This window comes from Stegostoma tigrinum, chromosome 41, assembly GCF_030684315.1.
Source record: "Stegostoma tigrinum isolate sSteTig4 chromosome 41, sSteTig4.hap1, whole genome shotgun sequence".
Taxonomy (NCBI): Eukaryota; Metazoa; Chordata; class Chondrichthyes; order Orectolobiformes; family Stegostomatidae; genus Stegostoma; species Stegostoma tigrinum.
In genome coordinates, this window is record NC_081394.1 from 16,533,860 (window position 1) to 16,554,802 (window position 20,943).

The 20,943-nt window shown below is 41.6% G+C and overlaps 1 protein-coding gene across 1 annotated transcript in view; it reads right to left on the minus strand.

The window, feature by feature from the left end:
- The window catches only part of LOC125448492 (immunoglobulin superfamily member 1-like), a 50,851-nt gene that overhangs the window by 3,210 nt on the left and 26,698 nt on the right, over positions 1-20,943 (minus strand). The window contains exons 4-8 of the mRNA XM_059641425.1: positions 12,708-12,857; positions 12,124-12,153; positions 9,652-9,939; positions 4,680-4,997; positions 184-294 (exon numbers count right to left, since the gene is read on the minus strand). Coding sequence (XP_059497408.1) covers positions 184-294; positions 4,680-4,997; positions 9,652-9,939; positions 12,124-12,153; positions 12,708-12,774 — 814 coding nt within the window. The 5' untranslated portion in view covers positions 12,775-12,857. The remainder of the gene's footprint in view (positions 1-183; positions 295-4,679; positions 4,998-9,651; positions 9,940-12,123; positions 12,154-12,707; positions 12,858-20,943) is intronic.

Here is a 20,943-nt window from a genome sequence, read left to right on the forward strand (position 1 = left end):
GAGAGTCTTTCTTGGTGTCCTTAGCCAGTGTGGGAATTGAACCCATGTACTGTTCTGCATTAGGAAACCAGCTGCCCAGCTAACTGTCTGCCAATGTAATGGTGAATGCGCCAAGGCAGAGAATAGAAGAAAGTGTCAAGGAACATTGAAGATTCAAACCAGAAGCAGCAATGGCAATTTTACCTGCTAGTGGTGAGCCGCTTGCAAAATGTTCAACAATGATGACCACCATCAGAATGAGCACGAAGACACTGAGGTAGAGATGCACCAACATCACCATGGTGTGATCTTGTTCTGTGCAAGGAGAAGAACCCAGTTTAGATTGGGAATGTTAGGGGGCTTGAGGGGCTGAGAGAAATGATTGAGGAGCATTGACATCTTGTGTAGAGACAGCCAACACTTAAATGGTTACAATGCCTTTGAACTCATTGCCACAGGTGGTTGTGTTTATGGGGAAGAGTCCTTATTGGCTGAGATAGATACATTCTTGATCATGAGTGGAAATCAAGAGTTACAGAGAAAGGACAGGAAATTGTATATGAGGCTTGTCCAATCTGTTACAATCCTCTTGAATGGTGGAGAAGGCTCGAGGGGGTGAATAGCCTACTCGTATTCCGAGTTTCTGCATCCACATCTGTCATGATGGGACAACTCTCAGTATGGATTGTGGAATGATTTGATCTTTCCAATGCATAGAAGGTACATAATTTTGCAAAGCTATCCTTTGTGAATATCAAGTAGAGTGTTGATCTCTTGCTACATGTAAACAGAAATGAGAATGTGACAGGTTGAAATTCTTTGCATTAATTGTTGTGAACAAATACGGATTGATCAGATGCTAAGATGTAGAGACAACTAAGTGGTGGAGGACACACCCTGTTCAGTGTCAATGGTGACGAAGTGGTCGAGAGCTTCAAGTTCCTTGGATTGAAGATCACCAACAGTATGTCCTTGTCCATCCATGTTGACAGGATGGTCAAGAAAGCACACCAACTCCTCGACTTCCTCAGAAAGCTAAGAAAATTCCACATGTCCACCACGACTTTTTATAGTTGCAACATGGAAAACATCCTATCCAAATATCAAGCCAGTTGGCACAGCAATGCTCTGCCCAAGACTGCAAGAAACTTCAGAGAGTTGTGAACACAGCCCAGTCCGTCACACATACCAGCCTTCCATCCATTGACTCTGTCTATACTTCCCATTGCCTTGGGAAAACAGCCAACATAATCAAAGACACCTCCCACCCATGTTATAGAACAAAGAACAAAGAAAATTAGAGAAATTAAAAAGAACAGGCCCTTTGGCCTTCCAAGCCTGCGCCGATCCAAATCCTCCATCTAAATGTGTCACTTGTTTTGCAAGGATCTGTATCCCTTTGCTCCTTGCCCATTCATGTATCTGTCTAGATACATCTTAAATGATGCTATTGTGCCCACCTCTACCACCTCCGCTGGCAAAGCGTTCCAGGCACCCACCACCCTCTGTGCAAATAGCTTTCCATGCATATCTCCCTTAAACTTTTCCCCTCTCACCTTGAAATTGTGACCCCTAGTAATTGAGTCCTCCACTCTTAGAAAAAAAACTTCTCGCTATCCACCCTATCTATACCTTTCATGATTTTGTAGACCTCAATCAGGTCCCCCCTCAATCTCTGTCTTTCTAATATAAATAATCCTAATCTACTCAACCTCTCTTCGTAACTAGTGCCTTCCATACCAGACAACATCATGGTGAACCTCCTTTGCACCCTCTCCAAAGCATCCACATCCTTTTGGTAATGTGGTGACCAGAACTGTATGCAGTATTCCAAATGTGGTCGAACAGAAGTCCGAAACTACTGTAACATGGCCTGCCAAATCTTATACTCAATACCCCATCCAATGAATGAAAGCATGCCGCCTCCTTGACCACTCTATCCACCTGCGTTGCCTTCAGGGTATGATGGACCTGAATACCCAGATCTCTCTGTGCATCAATTTTCCCCAGGGCTTTTCCATTTACTGTATAGTTTGCTCTTGAATTGGATCTTCCAAAATGTATCACCTCGCATTTGCTTGGATTGAACACCATCTGCCATTTCTCCGCCACTCTCTAATTTAACTATATTCTGCTGCATTCTCTGACAGTCCCCTTCACTATCTGCTACTCCACCAATCCTAGTGTCATCTGCAAACTTGCTAATCAGACCATCTATACCTTCTTCCAGATCATTTATGTATAGCACAAACAACAGTGGTCCCAACATGAATCCCTGTGGAACACCACCGGTCACAGTTTTCCACTTTGAGAAACCCCCTTCCACTATTCTGTCTCCTTCTCTGTCTCCTCTTGCCCAGCCAGTTCTCTATTCATCTAGCTAGTACACCCTGGACCCCACATGACTTCACTTGCTCTATCAGCCTGCCATGGGGAATGTTACTGAAGTACACATATATGACATCTATGGCCTTCCCTCATCTATCAACTTTGTCACTTTCTCGAAGAATTTTATCACGTTGGTAAGACATGACTTCCCCTGCACAAAACCGTGCTGCCTATCACAAATAAGCCCATTTTCTTCCAAATGTAAATAGATCCTATCCCTCAGTATCTTATCCAGCCGCATCCCCACCACTGATGTCAGGCTCACCGGTCTATAATTTCCTGGATTATCCTTGCTACCCTCCTTAAAGAAGGGAACAGCATTAGCAATTCTCCTCAGTGAATACCGATGCAAAGTACTCTTTAATAATCTCACTCATTTTCGCCGACTCCTCGCATAACTTCCCTCCTTTGTCCTTGAGTTGGCCAACCCTTTCTCTGGATACCCTATTACTCCTTATGTATGAAGAAAAGGCTTTGGGATATTTCTTAACCCTGTTTGCTAAAGATATTTCATGACCCCTTTTAACCCTCTTAATTGCTCATTTCAGATTGGTCCTACTTTCTTGATATTCTTCCAAAGTTTCACCTGTTTTCACTTGCCTAGGCCCTATGTATGCTTTCTTTTCCCTCTTTGCTAGTCTCACAATTTTACCTGTCATCTATGGTTCCCTAATCTTGCCCTTTCTATCCCTCATTTTCACAGGGACATGTCTGTCCTGCACTCTAATCAACATCTCTTTAAAAGCCTCCCACATATCAAATGTGGATTTACCCTCAAACAGCTGCTCCCAATCCACATTCCCCAGCTCCTGTCGAATTTTGCTGTAGTTAGCCTTTCCCAAATTCAGCACTCTTCCTTTAGGACCACTCTCGTCTTTGTCCATCAGTATTCTAAAACTTACGGAATTGTGATCACTATTCCCAAAGTAATCCACTACTGAAACTTCATCCACCTGGCTGGCCTCATTCCCCAACACCAGGCCCTTTCTCAAGTTGGATTATTTACACACTGCTCTAGAAAACCCTCCTGGATGCTTCTTACAAATTCTGCTCCATCTAAACCTCTAACACTAAGTGAATTCCGGTCAATGTTGGGAAAATTAAAATCTCCCATCACCACCACCCTGTTGGTCATACATCTTTTCATGATCTGTCTACACGTTCGTGCCTCTATCTCCTGCTCACTGTTGGGAGGCCTGTAGTACCGCCCCAACATTGTTACCATACACTTCTTATTTCTGAGCTCTGCCATATTGCCTCACTGCTCGAGTTCTCCATAGTGCCCTCCTTCAGAATAGCTGTGATATCCTCTTTGACCAGTAATGCAACTCCTCCACCCCTTTTAATCCCTCTCTATCCTGCCTGAAGCATCTATATCCTAGGATATTTAGTTGCCAATTTGCCCTTCCCTCAACCAAGTCTCAGTAATAGCAATAACATCATACGGGAGTACTAATCCAAGCCCTCAGTTCATCTGCCTTACCTACTGTACTTCTTGCATTAAAACAAATGCACCTCAGACCACCTGTCCCTCTGTGTTCATCATCTGCTCTCTGCCTACTCTTCCCTTTAGTCGCACTGACTTCATTATCTAGTTCCTTACAGGCTTTAGTTACTACCTCCTTACTGACCACTAACCTCCTCATTCGGTTCCCATCCCCCTGCCACATCAGTTTAAACCCTCCACAACAGCATTAGCAAAAGCAGCCCCGAGGACATTGGCTCCAGTCCTGCCCAGGTGTTGACCGTCCGATTTGCAATAGTCCCACCTCCCCCAAAACCGATCCCAATGTCCCAAAAATCTGAAACCCTCCCTCCTGCATCATCTCTGAAGCCACTCATTTATCCTGCCTATTCTTTCATTTCTACTCTGACTAGCACATGGCACTGGTAGCAATCCTGAGATCATGACCTCTGAGGTCCTACTTTTTAACTTGGCTTCTAACTCCCTAAATTCTGCTTGTCGGACCTCAGTTATACTCTCTTCTGCCCTCTTTTCATCGAGCAGAGGGTATAAAAGGTCAAAAACATATCCCAATAAATTCAAGAATAGCTTCTTCCCTGCTGTTATCAGACTTTTTAACCAACCTCTCAGATGTTAAAGTTGAGCTTTCTCTGTAATTATAACATCATGTTCTGCATTCCGTTCTATTACCCTGATATATTTATTTAAATAATGATTTGCCTGGATAGCATGCAAAACAATATTTTTCACTGTATCTCAGTACATGTGACAATAATAAATTAATCAGTCAAATTGTTGTGACAATAACAAATCTGATGAAATCAAATCAAAACTTGATATGACTTACTTTGTTCTTTACCTTTCCAGAAAATTGCAACACTTTCACTGAATGAGGAAGCAACTGGATGCCCCGAGATTTCTGTTTGATACAGGCAGCTGTAATTCCCTGCTGTGTCTTTTCCCGTGACATTGACGGTGAAATTCACGCTTTGCTCATGAGCAGTCACCCGACGCAGCTGTGTGAAATTTGCGAACTGATTTTTGTACAAGTAAAATATTCCTCCTCTGGAGCGGATCTCCCCTCTGCATGTGATGATAACAAACTCTTTGCCCGGGCTTGCCGCGGGACCCTGCACTGTGCTCACTCTGGGCGGTGAGGGTTTGTCTGTCATGTGGAACAGCGCAAGAAAGTCACCAGGTAAAAACGGGAAACAATGATTAATGATGAGAATCATGTGAAGAAATCTGTCCGCCTCCTGGATCCCAAATTTCATGAGTCCAGACCCAAATATAAGATAGTTTTGAAATAGACATGTCAAGTTTTGTAAGCACCCCATTTAAACTGGTCCATTAGCAGCCAGCCCATCACTGACATTCTGCACATGCCCCCACGCTGTACAATTGCTGGATTGAACAAGTGCAAATGACAATCAGAAACTAGGAGCTGGGGGTTTGGCCCTTTGAATCTACTCCACCTCATCTCCTTTGGTCAGAGATAACGGGAACTGCAGATGCTGGAGAATCCAAGATAACAAAGTGTGAAGCTGGATGAGCACAGCAGACCAAGCAGCATCTCAGGAACACAAAAGCTGACGTTTCGGGCCTAGGCCCTTCATCAGAGCTTTGATGAAGGGTCTAGGCCCGAAACGTCAGCTTTTGTTATCTCATCCACACTTTGTTATCTCATCTCCTTTGGTCTTTGACTTAAGGATGATAGTCAAAGAGTCAGACAGCATGGAAACAAACCCTTTGGCCCAACTCATCCACACTGACCAGGTTTCCCAACTTAACTAGCCCCATTTTCCTGCATTTGGCTCATATATATTTAACCCTTTCCTATTCTTGCACCTCTCTAAATGTCTTTTAAATGTTTTCATTGTACCCACCTCTACCACTTCCTCTGGCAGCTCGTTCCATACACTCGCCACCCTCAATGTGAAAAAGTTGCTCCTCAGGTTCCTTTTAAATTTCCCCTCCCCCTCACCCTAAACCTATGTAATCTGGTTTTGGACTCCCTTACCCCTGAGAAAAGACCTTGGTTATTCACATTATCTATGCCCCTCGTGATTTTATAAACTTTTAGAAGGTCACCCCTCAGCTTGCTATGCTCCAGGAAAATAAAGTCCTAAGCTGTTCAACTTCTCCTGATAACTCAAGCCTTCCAGTCTGAGCAATATCCTTCCTATAGCAAGAAGACTAGAACTATAGACATTACTCCAAATTTACCTGATCAATACCTTGCACAGCTGTAACATGACATCCCAACTCCTCTACTCAATGAACTGACCAATGAAGGCAAGTGTCCCAAGCGTCTTCTTCACCACCTGTCTACCAGCAGTGCCACTTTCAAGGACTGTGTACCTGCACCCAAGGCCCCTACCATTGGCTACATAACTCCTGCCCTCGTTTCCCTCACCAAAAATGCACACCTTACATTTATCTACACTGAACTCCATCTGTCACTTTTTGGCCCATCTGATCAAGACTTCTCAGGGTTAAGCATTAAGGGTTGTTTGAACTTGGTGGAAAAACAACCGAAGGAAAATATGTGAAAAACAGGCTTGTTGAATATGCCTAAAGTTGTTTCAGCTAATAGATTCACTCATTAGTTTGCCTACATTTAAATTAAATTAAGCTAATAAGTTTGCTTTCTAGCAAAGCGTGTGTCTCTTGCAGTCGTTTTGATCAGGCCTTAAAAAAACCCATTAGACACTAGCAGCCTATCAATATACAGCAAAGCTTTAATTATTGGCACCTATAGGTCCTGGAGTGTGCCAGTTGATCAAATATTCTGGATAATCTAGAGTGTGACAGTACTGTATCTCTAAGAGGGATTTGTTCTGTGCTGTTTCTCTTATAGAGGAGTCTTACTGCAGTGATGACAGAATGCCTGAATCAGAACATAGAACATAGAACATTACAGCACAGTACAAGGCCCTCTGGCCCTCGATGTTGTGCCGACCTGTCATACCGATCTGAAGCCCATCTAACCTACACTATTCCATATACGTCCATATGCTTATCCAAGGACGACTTAAATGTACCTAAAGTTGGCGAATCTACTACCGTTGCAGGAAAAGCGTTCCATTCCCTTACTACTCTCTGAGTAAAGAAACCACCTCTGACATCTGTCCTATATCTTTCAATTAAGTTATCTCTCAACCTTCTTCTCTCTAACGAAAACAGCCTCAAGTCCCTCAGCCTTTCCTTGTAAGACCTTCCCTCCATACCAGACAACATCCTAGTAAATCTCCTCTGCACCCTTTCCAAAGCTTCCACATCCTTCTTATAATGCGGTGACAAGAACTGTATGCAATACTCCAAGTGCAGCCGCAGCAGAGTTTTGTACAGCAGCAGCATAACCTCTTGGTTCCAGAACTCGATCCCTCTGTTAATAAAAGCTAAAACACTGTATGCCTTCTTAACAGCCCTGTCAACCTGGGTGGCAACTTTCAAAGATCTGTGTACATGGACACCGAGATCTCTCTGCTCATCTACACTACCAAGGATCTTAACATTAGCCCAGTACTTTGCTTTCCGGTTACTCCTACCAAAGTGCATCACCTCACACTTGTCTGCATTAAACTCCATTTGCCACCTCTCAGCCCAGCTCTGCAGCTTGTCTATGTCTCTCTGTAACCTATAGCATCCTTCGTCACTATCCACAACTCCACCGACCTTAGTGTCGTCTGCAAATTTACTAACCCATCCTTCTACGCCCTCATCCAAGTCATTTATAGAAATGACAAACAGCAGTGGACCCAACACCGACCCTTGCGGTACACCACTAGTAACTGGTCTCCAGGATGAACATTTCCCATCAACTACCACCCTCTGTCTTCTTTCAGCAAGCCAATTTCCGATCCAAACTGCTATATCTCCCACAATCCCATTCCTCCGCATTTTGTACAATAGCCTACTGTGGGGAACCTTATCGAACGCCTTGCTGAAATCCATATACACCACATCAACCGGTTTACTCTCATCTACCTGTTTGGTTTAGCTCCTTGAATGCGTTTTTGTAAAATTAGAAATCAAGGAAGCAAGGAAAGGTGGAGTCAGGCTCACACAGACCCAAGATTGTGCTTTCATTTAGAGTTTGGAGCTGGCTGTTGAAGCTGCTGGAAAAATGGCAAATGGTGTTTAATCTGGATAAATATGATGTGATGCAGTTTTGAAGGTCAAGTACAGGTAGAAATTACACGGTGAATGACAGAACCCTTCGGAGCATTGCAGAGGGATCTAGGTGTGCAAGTCCACAGATCATTAAAGGTGTCAGTGCAGGTCGATAGGATAGTTAGAAAAAGCCGAGGCACGTTTGTCTCCATTGAGAAGAGGATAGGCGAGTTATGCTGCAGCTTTATAGAACTTTAGTTAGGGCACACTTGGATGCTTTGGACAGAAAATGTTTACCCGGATGTTGCTGGTTATGGGGGAGTTGTGGCTATGAAGGAAGTTTGAACAGACTGGGTTTGTTTTCACTGGAATGCAAGAGTTTGAAGGGCAACCTGAAAGAAGTTTGTAAGATTGCGAGTGTAATGGAACGAGTGGAAAGTATGAGGCTTTTTCCTAGGGTGGAGGGCTCAATTACCAGGGGACAGAGGTTCAAGGTGCAGGGAGGAGAGGAAGGGGAGGAAGGGATTAGAAGGATATGGATCCTGTAAGGGAAGACAGTTTTTGTGTAGAAAGGCAAAATGTGTTGGTGCAGGCTTGGAGTGCTGAAGGGCATGTTCCTGTGCTGTTTTAATTTGTTCTGTAACTTTTGCTAGTTTACTGAGCATGCTAGTTCATAGGGTGTGGAATAAAACAAAATTTGCTACATATCAATAAATAAAAACTTAAATTGCTGCACCTAACAATATATAAAATTGATGGCAGAATACAGACCTGCTTTGCTGCTTTTGTTTCAGATCCCCAGCATTCTCATTTCTTTGTTTTATTTTATCTATCAATAAATAGGCAGGGTAGATTCAGGGAGGATGTATCCGAAGACTGTGGTGGGGGTTAGGATGTGCTGGGTTAGAATTTTATAAGTTTCAATCAGATCCCCTTCTCATACTTCCAAACTCTAGATAATACAGGTCCCTGTCAAATCAATCTCTCCTCCCAGGACAGTCCTGCTACTCCTGTTATCAGCCAAGTGAACCTCTGCTGCACTCTCTTTATCTTTTCCTCAGTAGGGAGACCACACTCTCCCATTCAATTAAGAAAAAACAGAGAAATTAGGATAGCATTATTCACCCACAAATCTCACGATTGATATGTGGTCCATGACCTTCTCGCCATCGTCAGGTCAGAAGTGGAGATGTTCACTGATGATTGTACAATGTTCAGCACTATGGGCCACTCCTCAGATACTGATACAGGCTGTGTCCAAATACAACTAGATCTGGACAATATCTAGGCTTGGGCTGACAAGTAGCAAGTAATATTCATGACACACAAATGCCAGGCTGTGACCATCTCCAATAAGAGACAATCTAACCATCACCCCTTGAGGTTCAATGGTGTTACCATCACTGAATCTATCCCATTATCAACATCCTGGGGGTTATTACTGAGATATAATCGAGCCACTACCCCTTGAAATTCCTGAAATACCCCCACTGTCAACATCTTGGGGGTTACCATCAAGAGTCAATCTAACCACCAACATCTTGACATTACTGTCACGGAATCCCTCCAACTATCGACATCCTGACAGTTATGATTGAGAGAGAAGCTAACACTTGGCACTCAATGGAGTTACCATCACCTTCAGTGAGCGTGACAAAGTGATGTCATGGATAGGAAAAAGGAAAGCATTTGTGACAACATACCTTGAACATGTATCTGAACAGGATGGCTTGGTGAAGACAGACTGCCGTTGTTCTCAAAGAGGAGACACTGACATTGGTAAGTGCCTTCAAAATTATCGTCAGCTTTAAAGCGAAGATAGGCGTCACATGGCGGCACTGAAATGTTGAATTGATGGAAAACTTTTGAGCCTCCATAAAAGTAGATCGTTGCAACTGGGCACCGACAGCGACAATACATAACTATTGTCTCCCCACGCACAAACATTTCATAAGAAGGCTTCAGAGACAGACCTGGCTTCGGGAGAATACCTGAGGAGAAAGCAGCCAACACAGTTCGTGCACAGAATAACTGCAACAAATTTACATGTTTTTCATTACGCTCAACACAGAACTATGCACTTAAGCATGAAACAGAGACAGCTAGCAAATGGGGCAGCAGGTAATCAGAAAGGGCTAAGGAAATGTTGGCCTTTATTTTAAAAGGATCCTATTACAAGAGTAGGAAAATTGTAATGCAGCTGAACAAGGTGCTGTGGGGACTACATCTGGAGAACTATGAGCTGTCACTTTATGTTCAACAATGAACTGACAAATGCTTAAAGCAGATGGATGCAACTCTGGCTTCAAGGTGCCCCCATGCACAAAATTTTGGGAGGAGTGCATTGCCAAAGTGAAACAAAAGTAGGTCTTTTGGGAGCACCACTTCCTCTCCATTATGGATAAAACCTGGTCATCAGGTGTAAGGCTCTCTCTGTTATTGCAGGTAGCACAGGTCTGGTCCATCCCCAAAACTGTGCTGTTTCAGTCACCCGAGTCATCTTGCGTTTCATCTGGAAGCTTAAGGTAGACCAGGACTACTGGGATTCGATGTACAAAACCCTGGATGAGGTTGGGGGAGGAAGACGGAATGAAGGTACTCATCCTTCTGACCACCTTTGTGTGCAGCTGCATCAAGCTGTGTGTAGACCCTCAGTACATAAACACCAAGTGTCACTATTTACTGAGGATCTACCTGTCCCTGATTTTGTAAGAAATGGGACGGATCTCATTGTTGATGAACACTCCAAGTGGTCAAACTCTTCCATAACACTTGTCCTTCATCGAGAAATTTGCAAAGAAAGACACCTTTGACCACAAGTTCAACAGGAAGTGGTCAGTATGTAGCCACCTGTGGGAAGAGGAATAGGTAGATCCTGTTGCATGGTTCCCTGACCAGTCAAAGTCAGAATGCTTTATCATAGGAACTTCCCAACAAGCACCAAGAAAGTGCTTTGCTGATGGTGAGATCCTTTATGTGTGCCCAGTCAGCCTGCGCCACCACATGCTGCCCTCGAAGTGTCTGCGGTGGGGTTGAGGCTGATGTACACATCTCCTTCTGGAATGTACCTTTGCAAAAGAAGTCTGGAGGAAGATGCAATGGTTTTTGTCCAGGTTCATCCCTGGTGCCTCCATGATGCAGGATTCTGTGCTCCACGGTCTGTTCCCCCGGGTGCACGCTGTGACAAACATCTGTGCCTGGAGGACCATCAACTCGGTGAAAGATGCTCTTTGGTCTGGTAGGTCTTGTTGGTCTTTCAGGCCAAGGAGCTGACCCCGACTGAGTGTTGCAGACTGGCACATTCCAAGACCCAAGACTAAGAGTTGAGGGATGCACTAAAGCTTGGGGCAGCTGTTGCCAAGGGACAGTCAGGGAAGACCACAGTATGAGGCCTTCCTGCTGAAGGGAAATGGGCATCCATTTAGTCATCAGATCCTCCTAGCACCTCCAATACGTGTAAACATTAATTTTGTGTAAAAAAGGCCCTTTTTTGGGCTAGTCAAAGTTCAATGTTTTGTTTGCTTGCTTGATACGTATTTCTGCAGAACTGAACTGCTTTTGTGTCAATGTATATACACAAAGACTTTTATGAATAAAGTTTAGTTTTGAAAAAGAATGCAACCAGTCGAACTGTTACACTCCCAAAGAAAACCATTCAGAAACCACAAGCTCCTCCATCCTATCATGTTAAACTTCGGGACCTGGTAACCCAAATATTTCCTGACCAAACACAAAAGGGCAAGCTACCCATGTGACCCTAGAGACCTGAAGTTTGACTGAGTCAAATCCATTCACAAGAGCGGCATGTTTGTTTCTGCGGACAATAAAAATCACCATTGTCCAACCTCACTATAAGGGCTGCACCCTCATTAAAAACAGAGAAAGACAGAGAGATGGGGAGGGAAAGAAATACGAAAAGGTGGTAGTGTTAATCTGAAGATCACCACTCCTCAGGCAAGGGTAGAGGATGAGGAGGAGAATCCTTCACGGTGATCTCAGCCCATGCAGGAATTTAACCCATGACCCCTTTCCCTGACCCCACCCCCATGAATAATAACAAAACCAGGTGTCAAACTTTTTTTTCTCCAATTGCAGGCGATTAATTATGACAGTATTAACATACACAGACTTATTACATTGGCCAATATGACCACATTTAAATGTCGCATACTCACGTATCGATCCAACCAGAACGTGGAGATTCACTAAACAGGGGAGGGGGTGGGAGAGGAAGACAAAAAGATACATCTCTGAAAGTTTTACCCAATCTCCATAAACCATGAGTGCTTAGGGAGGGTGGCTGGACTTGAATGGATAACTTTGTTTCCCTTTCTCTCGCCACAGATGCTGTCAGACTTGCTGTTGTCTCTCTAGCATTGTCTGCATTTGTTTCAGAATTCCAGCAACTGCATTATTTTGCTTTTATTCCAGCCTTTTAGTTGCCTTCATGCCACACAATAACCAGCCTCAGAATAAACTTTGCATTTAAAATATTGACATTTACCTTGGACTAGATATTCCCAACACTGCTTACTGATCGTTTCTTTCCTAATCATTTCTTTGCCCTTGTTTTCTTTTTATCAAAGACCTCAACTAACCATTCATACCAATGTGACTATATCTTGTTTCGAAGTGTATACTACATTCTGTCCGTGCAGTTCCTCATTTCTGTGCCCTAGACTTTCTGTTGAAACTTAGTTTTTCAAGTATAATCAAGTTTTATGGAACTAAGTTTGGGAAAATGTTGTCCCATACTCACTCATCATAAGCAGAACAGGGAATATAGACATGTTTCGACAATAAAGTTGACCACTCTTTGGTTCCATCAATGTGATGCAGTTGGTCAGTAATTTCCTTGTGTTCTGGCTGCTTTGTGGATGACAGTGATGATGTGTCTGGGATTGAGTAACTGAGGTTGCAACAGAGAACACAAATTTTGAAATAAAAAAAACGAGGAATCAACGTCACCTTAAGCTGTAACAGAGCGACTGACAAACATTCTTAAACTGATGACCCCCTCAGTTATTGGACCATACATTCTGCTTTTCCCCTGCCCTATCGGAATTATATAAGATTCCCTCCCACTCCCCCCACCACACCACCAACTTCATTCTTCTAAACTCTAGTGAATATAATCCTAACCAATCCAGTCTCCCTTAATCTGTCAATCCTGCCATTCCAGAAATCAATCTGGGAAGACTTCACTGCATTCCTCTGTAGCCAGAACATCCTTCTTCAGATATGGAGACCTGAACTGAACACACAATACTCTAGCGTGTGGTCTCGCCCTGTGCAATTGCAGCTAGACACCCTGCTCCTGGAATCAAATCCTCTCATTATGAAGGTGCCATTTGCCTTCTTCCACTGCCTGCTGCTCCTGCAATACTTACTTTCAGTGACTGGCGTAGGAAGGATGTCTAACTGTTGATCAACACTCCCCTCTCTCAATTTATGGTCATCCATTCAATCATGAAATTTTACATCAACTATCTCACCAACAATGGAGATGCATGCACACACCAAGTCGTCTTAGGGAGAATTTCAACTGTAATCAAATGAATGGATGTTTGCAACTTTCATATTAGCAACTTCTTTAGGTTAAGCCACAGTGAAGATGGCAGGCAATGCCATTAAGAACCAGAAGGCAATATTTACGATCTCAAAACTTAGAGGGTTGTGTCTCCTTGAATTGTCTCTTGAACATTGACAAAGGCTTAGAAGGTTTAAACCTCTATAACCTCAATCCTGCTCCTCTATTGTTGGCTTCATAGGAATCATTTAGATGTGCACTTGAAGTGCCATAACATTAAGGCTACGGGTCAAGTGCTGGGAAAGTGGGATTAGAATTAAATGTTAGAATTAGATGTTTTTGACTCGATGCGATAAAGGGCCATTTTCTGTAAATCTATGACTCTCAGACTGTGTTCCTCTGATCCTGGTTATAAATAAGCAATGGAACGTAAGCCTACAGTGCTGTTTGTATTTCCATGTCAACAAGCATTGTTGGTACAAATCAGTTGATGGACGCTTTCCACTCAACACCGCTACATGAAACCAGATGCATATGGTACTCTCTTAGAGATTGCCATCAATTCATTTTAAAATTAATGACTTTGTTAATTGAAGTCAGTGGGTATTTTATAGTGCTAATGAACTGTTCCCTGAACTTCGACTGATTTACTCCATATATAAATGAATTGTATGGCAACTCATACTCAGCAGCATAAATCCAATTCTTTCAAATATGTGAAAACTGTCACTGTAATATTTGGGATCAACTGCTGCAATCTGATAGTATAAGAAGTGTATTACATAGGACGACCACAGCAGTACAAAGCTACTAGAAATAGTGAACTGTAAAATCATTGACTTTCTCTGCTTTCCATTACAGAATCATTGGGCTTCTCTTCCTTGTTCTGACCTGCCAAACCTTTTAGGATTCAATTTATCACTAAAACATATCTGACTATCATAGCATTGAAGAGAAAAACAAAAAGGAAAGGGAATAATGGTGTTAACACCTTATCAAACCTGTCATAAACTAATCACTTCAGTTCAGTAAATTAGCTGGGCTTTATTTGGTAAGAAGAATAAAAGCATGGACTATTTTCTAAATGGGGAGAAAATTCAGAAGTCTGAAGTGCAAAGAGAATTGGGGCCTCTCATCCAGGATTCACTCAAGGTAAGCTTGCAGGCTTGGTCAGTAGAATACAAGGTGTGGAGCTGGATGAACACAGCAGGCCAAGCAGCATCTTAGAAGCACAAAAGCTGACGTTTTGGGCCTAGACCCTAGACCCAGCAGAAAAATGTACTCCTGAGGCTTTATAAGGCTCCGGCCAGGCCCCATTTGTAGTATTGTGTGCAGCTTTAGGCTCCATATCTCAGGGAAGTTGTACCAGTGGAGCGGGTTGAGAGGAGGCTAATGAGAATGGTCCTAGGAATGAAAAGCTTAACATATGAGGAGCATTTGAGGACTCTGGAACAATACTCTTGGAGTTTAGAACAATGTGGGGGGGAGGTGGGATCTAATTGAAACTTACAGAATACTGAATGGCCTGGACAGAGTGGATGTTGGGAAGATGCTTCCATTTTAGGAGAGACTCGGACCCAAGGGAACAGCCTTAGAGTAAAGGGAAAACCTATTAGAACGAGATAAGGAGAAATTTCTTCAGCCAGAGAGTGGTGAATCTATGGAATTCACTACCACAGAAGGCTGTGGAGGTCAAGTCATCGCGTACATTTAAGACAGAGGTAGATAGGTTCTTGATTATCAAGGGGATCAAGGATTACAGGGAGAAAGCAGGAGAATGGGGTTGAGGAACATAGCAGCCATAATTGAATGGCAGAGCAGACTCAATAGGCTGAATGGCCTAATTTCTGCTCCTATGTCTTATGGTCTATTTGACAAGACCAGTGTACATTGTGACTGGCAACTTTAGGTTCACTAGTAAAGAAAATAGGAACATTTGTTTTACAAAGAACAACAGCTATTTTTACAGTACAAAGGTTTCAGGTTCTGGCATAAAGTGGCCACAAACTGATCAGAAAAGAAAGTGACGGTGAAAATCAGAACTCATGAAAATCAAGAAATTGACAACAATGCATGCAAACACGAGCTGCAGGAATGGCCCCTGGTAAAAATAATTATTCAGCTGATGGTACAACATCAGTGATGATGACCGTCAAATCTGCTGTTGCCGCCACCATCTGAGTAGTGCATCTTGAGAACCCATATTTTCCCGGGGACAGGGCCACAATTGCCTGTGCATTAACTGTAAGAGGGAGTATGGAAATTTATTTAGAAATTACAGGTTGAACAGTATTCAATTTGAGTCAAAGTGGCAATAGCTGGATTTTAGCATTCAATCAAATGTGGACAAGATGTACAGTACGTAGAATGTAAAAATAATCTCAGTCCCAATTTCACCCCATGTTAGGCTGCGTGCAATGAATAAAGGCTGTGGGCATAGAATGCTTGAACATGAAGTAAGGCAAAATATTTCTGAAGGGGCAAGATGGTCATTTGAATATGTTAATACCACCGATAGAAACAAATTTGATATTTACGTTCGTTCAGGATGAAGAAAAGAATTGACAACATTAACAAAGTAGGAGGAAAACTGCCGTGTTTAATCTTTCCCATAAAGGGTTCAACCATTTTGGCTCACACAATGAAACCTTAGATTACGGGGATAAGATTATTTAAATAACATTCTCTTTACAATCATCTAATTGGCAGCAGGGATGCTGTTCAGAGACCAGGAGCAGGAAACTGCTCGTGTGAAAAATGTACAAAGCTGGTCAGGAAGTAACACTATCCAAAAGGAATGTGGGTTTCGGGGGGCTGAGGTAAGAAATTGCACGTGGGATGTACCAGCCGAAGCTTTTGGAGAGATACTGAACACATGATGAACTTTGTGTCAACAGCAGCTAAGAACTTACTCATGAAAGAAAACTCAGGCACTTCAATTACAAACCAGGAAATAAATGGCAACCTAATCAAGGATGCGATGAATTTCAAAGATACAGTGATTTTTAAAGCAAAAAGCCAGTTCACATAGCAATGTATGAAGCAAACACAAATAATGCTGGAGAACCTCAACAGGCCCAGCAACATCTGTAGGGAGAGAAACAGAGTTAATGTTTCGAGTTCAGTATGATTTCTGAAATGTGCACGTATTTTGTCTGTTTCTGTTTGTGTTTGTTTCACATTTCCCGCATCTCCAATATTCTGCTTCTAAACTCATGGAGCAAAATGCAGAATAATTGCTGCAGTTAATTTCAACAGTAAACTAACAAAAACAGTGACATTTGTCATAAAATTGATACTACAACTTAGCTATATGTCACTTAGCATAATGTGGACAGTTTTTTTTTAGACAAAAGGGCAGGAGTATAGTCAGAAGTTTTTAATGTGACTTCTTAGATCCAAGTACTAGGTGAAAAAACTTAAGAACAAGGTAGAACGAAATAAGGAACAATGTTAAAAGTTAAACATTACAATCTTTCTTAGTATTAAGTTAAAAAAAAATGAAACCAAAAGTTCAACAATTATCATATTTCTTAAGTGCAATTTGTAAAAACCATATTGCAGAAACATGCATTCTGACACTTGAGAAGTTGCAAATCATTTTGGAGGAATGATTTCTCACTGATAGATTATAACTATCTGGAAAGACTGAAGGAATTGGATTTTTTTTACTAAAAGAGAAAGGATGTGGTGGCACTGGAAGCAGTTCATTGGAGGTTCACTAGATTGATTCCAGTGATGAAAGGGCTGTTGTAGGAGGAGTGGTTGAATAGCTTGGGATTACATTCACTGCTGTTCAGAAGAATGAGGAGGGATTGTATTGAGGTACATAAAATACTAAAGGGGATTGATTAAGGTAGACATTGAATTCATGATCCCACTTGTGGGACAGTCTCAAACAAGAGGTCATAGATATCTAGAGAGAGGAGGTAGTTTCAAAACTGGGATGAGGAGAAACTACTTCTCTTAGAGGATTGCCAATCTATGGAGACCACTACCCCAGAGTGCAGTGGAGGCAAAATCAATCAACAGATTCAAAAACAAAATTGGTATGTCTCTGATGAAAAACAGGCGAAAAGGCTTGGGGGAGCACACAGAAAAGTGGAGTGCGAGCAGGATAAGATCAACCATGCCTATATTAAATTGGTTTGAAGGGCCGAATTGCCTGCTCCCGCTTCTAATTCCTGTTACAATGTAAAATGGTCATTGTCAGAGGCAAACTGGAACTCTTTAAAACCACTCCAAAGATGTGGCATATATATGTGTGTAGCAGTTTAGAAATAACATTAGTGAGAAACTTGTGAAAATATTGCACTTGCTTACACAGGGTTATTAAGGCAAGCGGTATAGATGAATATTAGAGATGATCTGAAAACATTTGAAGCAACAAAACATAGAAACAAGTAATACGTATTGCAATCGCATTGGACTTTGTGGCGCTCACATGGAATGAAACAACAACACAAAAAAGGTTAAAATTATATCAGCGATGACAGGAACTGCGATGCTGGAGGATCTGAGATAACAAAGTGTAGAGCTGGGTGAACACAGCAGGCCAAGCAGCATCATTGGAGCAGGAAGACTGACGTTTGGGGCCTAGACCCTTTTCTGATCAAGGGTCTAGGCCCAAAACGTCAGTCTTCATGCTCCTGTGATGCTACTTGGCCAGCTGTGTTCATCTAGCTCTACACCTTGTTATCACATTAAAAAAGGTGACTGGTATTAGTTTTGCTGTTATAAATTGCTACCTCAGAGAAATAATCATAATGTAACTTGTTACATTGAAGTGTGCACACCGAAGTACAGTATGTGCTAAAAATCTATAATATTTATTTCATAATTGCAAGTCTGATCCTTGCTGATATGGTGTATAATTCCATTCTACGTATCGCTTCTGATCTAGTGAGCAAAAACAGAATTCAGTTTTCTTGTGTGGAGACACAGTGAGTTATAGAGAGGAAATGGTCAGTCAAATTTTGTCTAGTTGCAGAGGCAGAAAGATCAACAACTACAGATTGTATTCATTTGGTACAATAGACAAATAATAAGACACCACTTACAAGCAATTGAATGTGAAAATGTTGTTGGGAAATGGGATTAATCCATTTCTAACCAATCCATGCATTTATGGAAATGATGTTATATTTCAAATCACTAGTTATGTTGAAGATTGGAAAAACATTGTTACGGAAGGTGTGATGGCCAAACCCTTCTGATAGTTAAACCAAAATGCAAGCCCCAATTTGATATGATGGGAGGAGGGGTTGTCCTCTAATAATTACAACTTGGAACACCCAGAGAAGCTGAGCTTTCCCCTCATAATCTATTAACAGGTGTTAAAGATAAGTGAATACCTGATCTCCACTTTCCAAATAACAAGAAACAATTTATTTATTTAACCCAAAAATGAACAAATTAACAGAATTACTAACAAACTGACAATTCCCCCTTAGACTACTAACTACTTCCTAAATGGCCTAAATTCTCCTGGAATATTCTTCAAATAAACACAAGTCCCACTTAATGAACCTAATTAATAAGAAAACAATAAATTAAGACATAATCTCTCCAAGTTCACACAGACAGTCTTCTGGAATATTCCATCTTCTCCACTCTCTTCTCAAATGCCTTTCTTTCACTAATTCTGCTGTTAGGGAATTTTTTTCCCTCTATAAATTTTTCAATGAGGACTTTGAGCTAATGTACTGTGGTACCCTTGATTAATTGGATGGGCTTTCTCTGAAAGTTAAATGGTGCTAACTCTTGGCAAGTGGTTGATGACTCTTTCCAATTTTCCAAATGCCCTTGTTTAATTTACCCATAATGACAAAATCAAATTCTTATAATATGGAAAAAAAACATTCTTTTTCTGAAGAAAGGCCTAGGCCTAAAACATCAGCTTTCCTACTCCTCTGATGCTGTTTGGCCAGCTGTATTCATCCAGCTCTACACCTTGTTATCTCAGATTCTCCAGCTTCTGCAGTTCCTACTGTCTTTTATAATATGATTGGTTTCAGGTTGTCAATGCCATCAGGTTTAAATTCAATTGGATTTCTGTATCTAGGTGCTTGGTTTAAATTAATTGAACAAATTCAACCTTGTTGTCTGGGGGAAAAAAATGCTGCTTGGCTGTTCTATACAAAATGTTTCCATTTGGAAACTTTCCATGAGACTGCATTTTTAAATTTCCAAGCACAGACAAAGCACAAGCTCTTAAAGGGACCATTGTACTCTTTTTCCCACAATCATTTTTACCAACAAATTACTGTTTCCAATTCATGAATGCTCTACCCAACTTTGTAACAAATGCTCAGTTCTTGCCATGTGCCATTGAATGCTTTTCATTGCTTTCCATCAGTGTAACTCATTGGGATTAAGAAATATAGCATTTCTTCCTCTTAAATTTTTCATTGAAAGAAAAGCCTTAATTGTTAAAAAAAATCCACTTTCCAGAGAAGCACATTAGTTAAACAAGAATGCATTTCCTTGCATGTGACCATCTCATTGTAAACACCCAAATAAAGCCAAGTCAAAATTTATAACAACCTTGATAATGTACATCCAATGATAGCAGCTCTGACCCACAGTGAACCCAGTTCTAAAGTGGCAAATACTTCCGGGAAAATATGAGCTCTGTGCATGGTATTCCATGGCACGGATTCAGACAACTTTCAAAGTTATGCTAAAGGGAGGCAATGTCCTAGTGGAACCGTTGCTGCACTACTATTCCAGATATCTTGGTAATGTTCTGGAGACTTGGATTTGAATCCTACCATTGCAGATGGTGGAATTTGAATTCAATGAAAATAAAAATCTGTTATTGAGAGTCTAATGATGACTCTAATCTGGTTCACTGATGTCTTTTAAGGCAATAAATTACCATCCTTACCTTTTCTGGCCTCCATATGACTCCAGACACACAGCAATGTATCTGACGCTTCAACTGCCCTCTGGGCAAATACACAAATGCTCCAGCCAGCAATGCTCTCAGCCCATGAATGAATTTTAAAAATGACTTGCCAGGGACACTAATAGCACCAATAGTGATGCAATATATTTCATCAACAATGGTCAACAATTCAAGCATTTTGCATAAGAAGATCTATTCCTGAGTGAGGAAGCCATAAACATTTAATTCAATAAAGTATTAAAGTGTTCACAGATACTATTTTATACTCTTTGAGATTCCCAGTGGAACTTTAAAGTTGCATCATTGTATTTCTGTTTTGTTTGGAAAAATACATTATTACAGAGGTATTAGGCCCCTGTTGCATTAGAATGATTCTGTTCTGAGACTTCATAGGAAAACACCAAAGAGGAGCCTTATAGACTTAGTGACGTGATAATAGAACAATCCCTTTGAGCAATTGATTGCAGAAAGCATAGAATCAGGAGTCATACAGCATGGAAACAGGCCCTTCGGTCCAACACATCTGCACCAATTAGACATCTCAGTCTGACATAG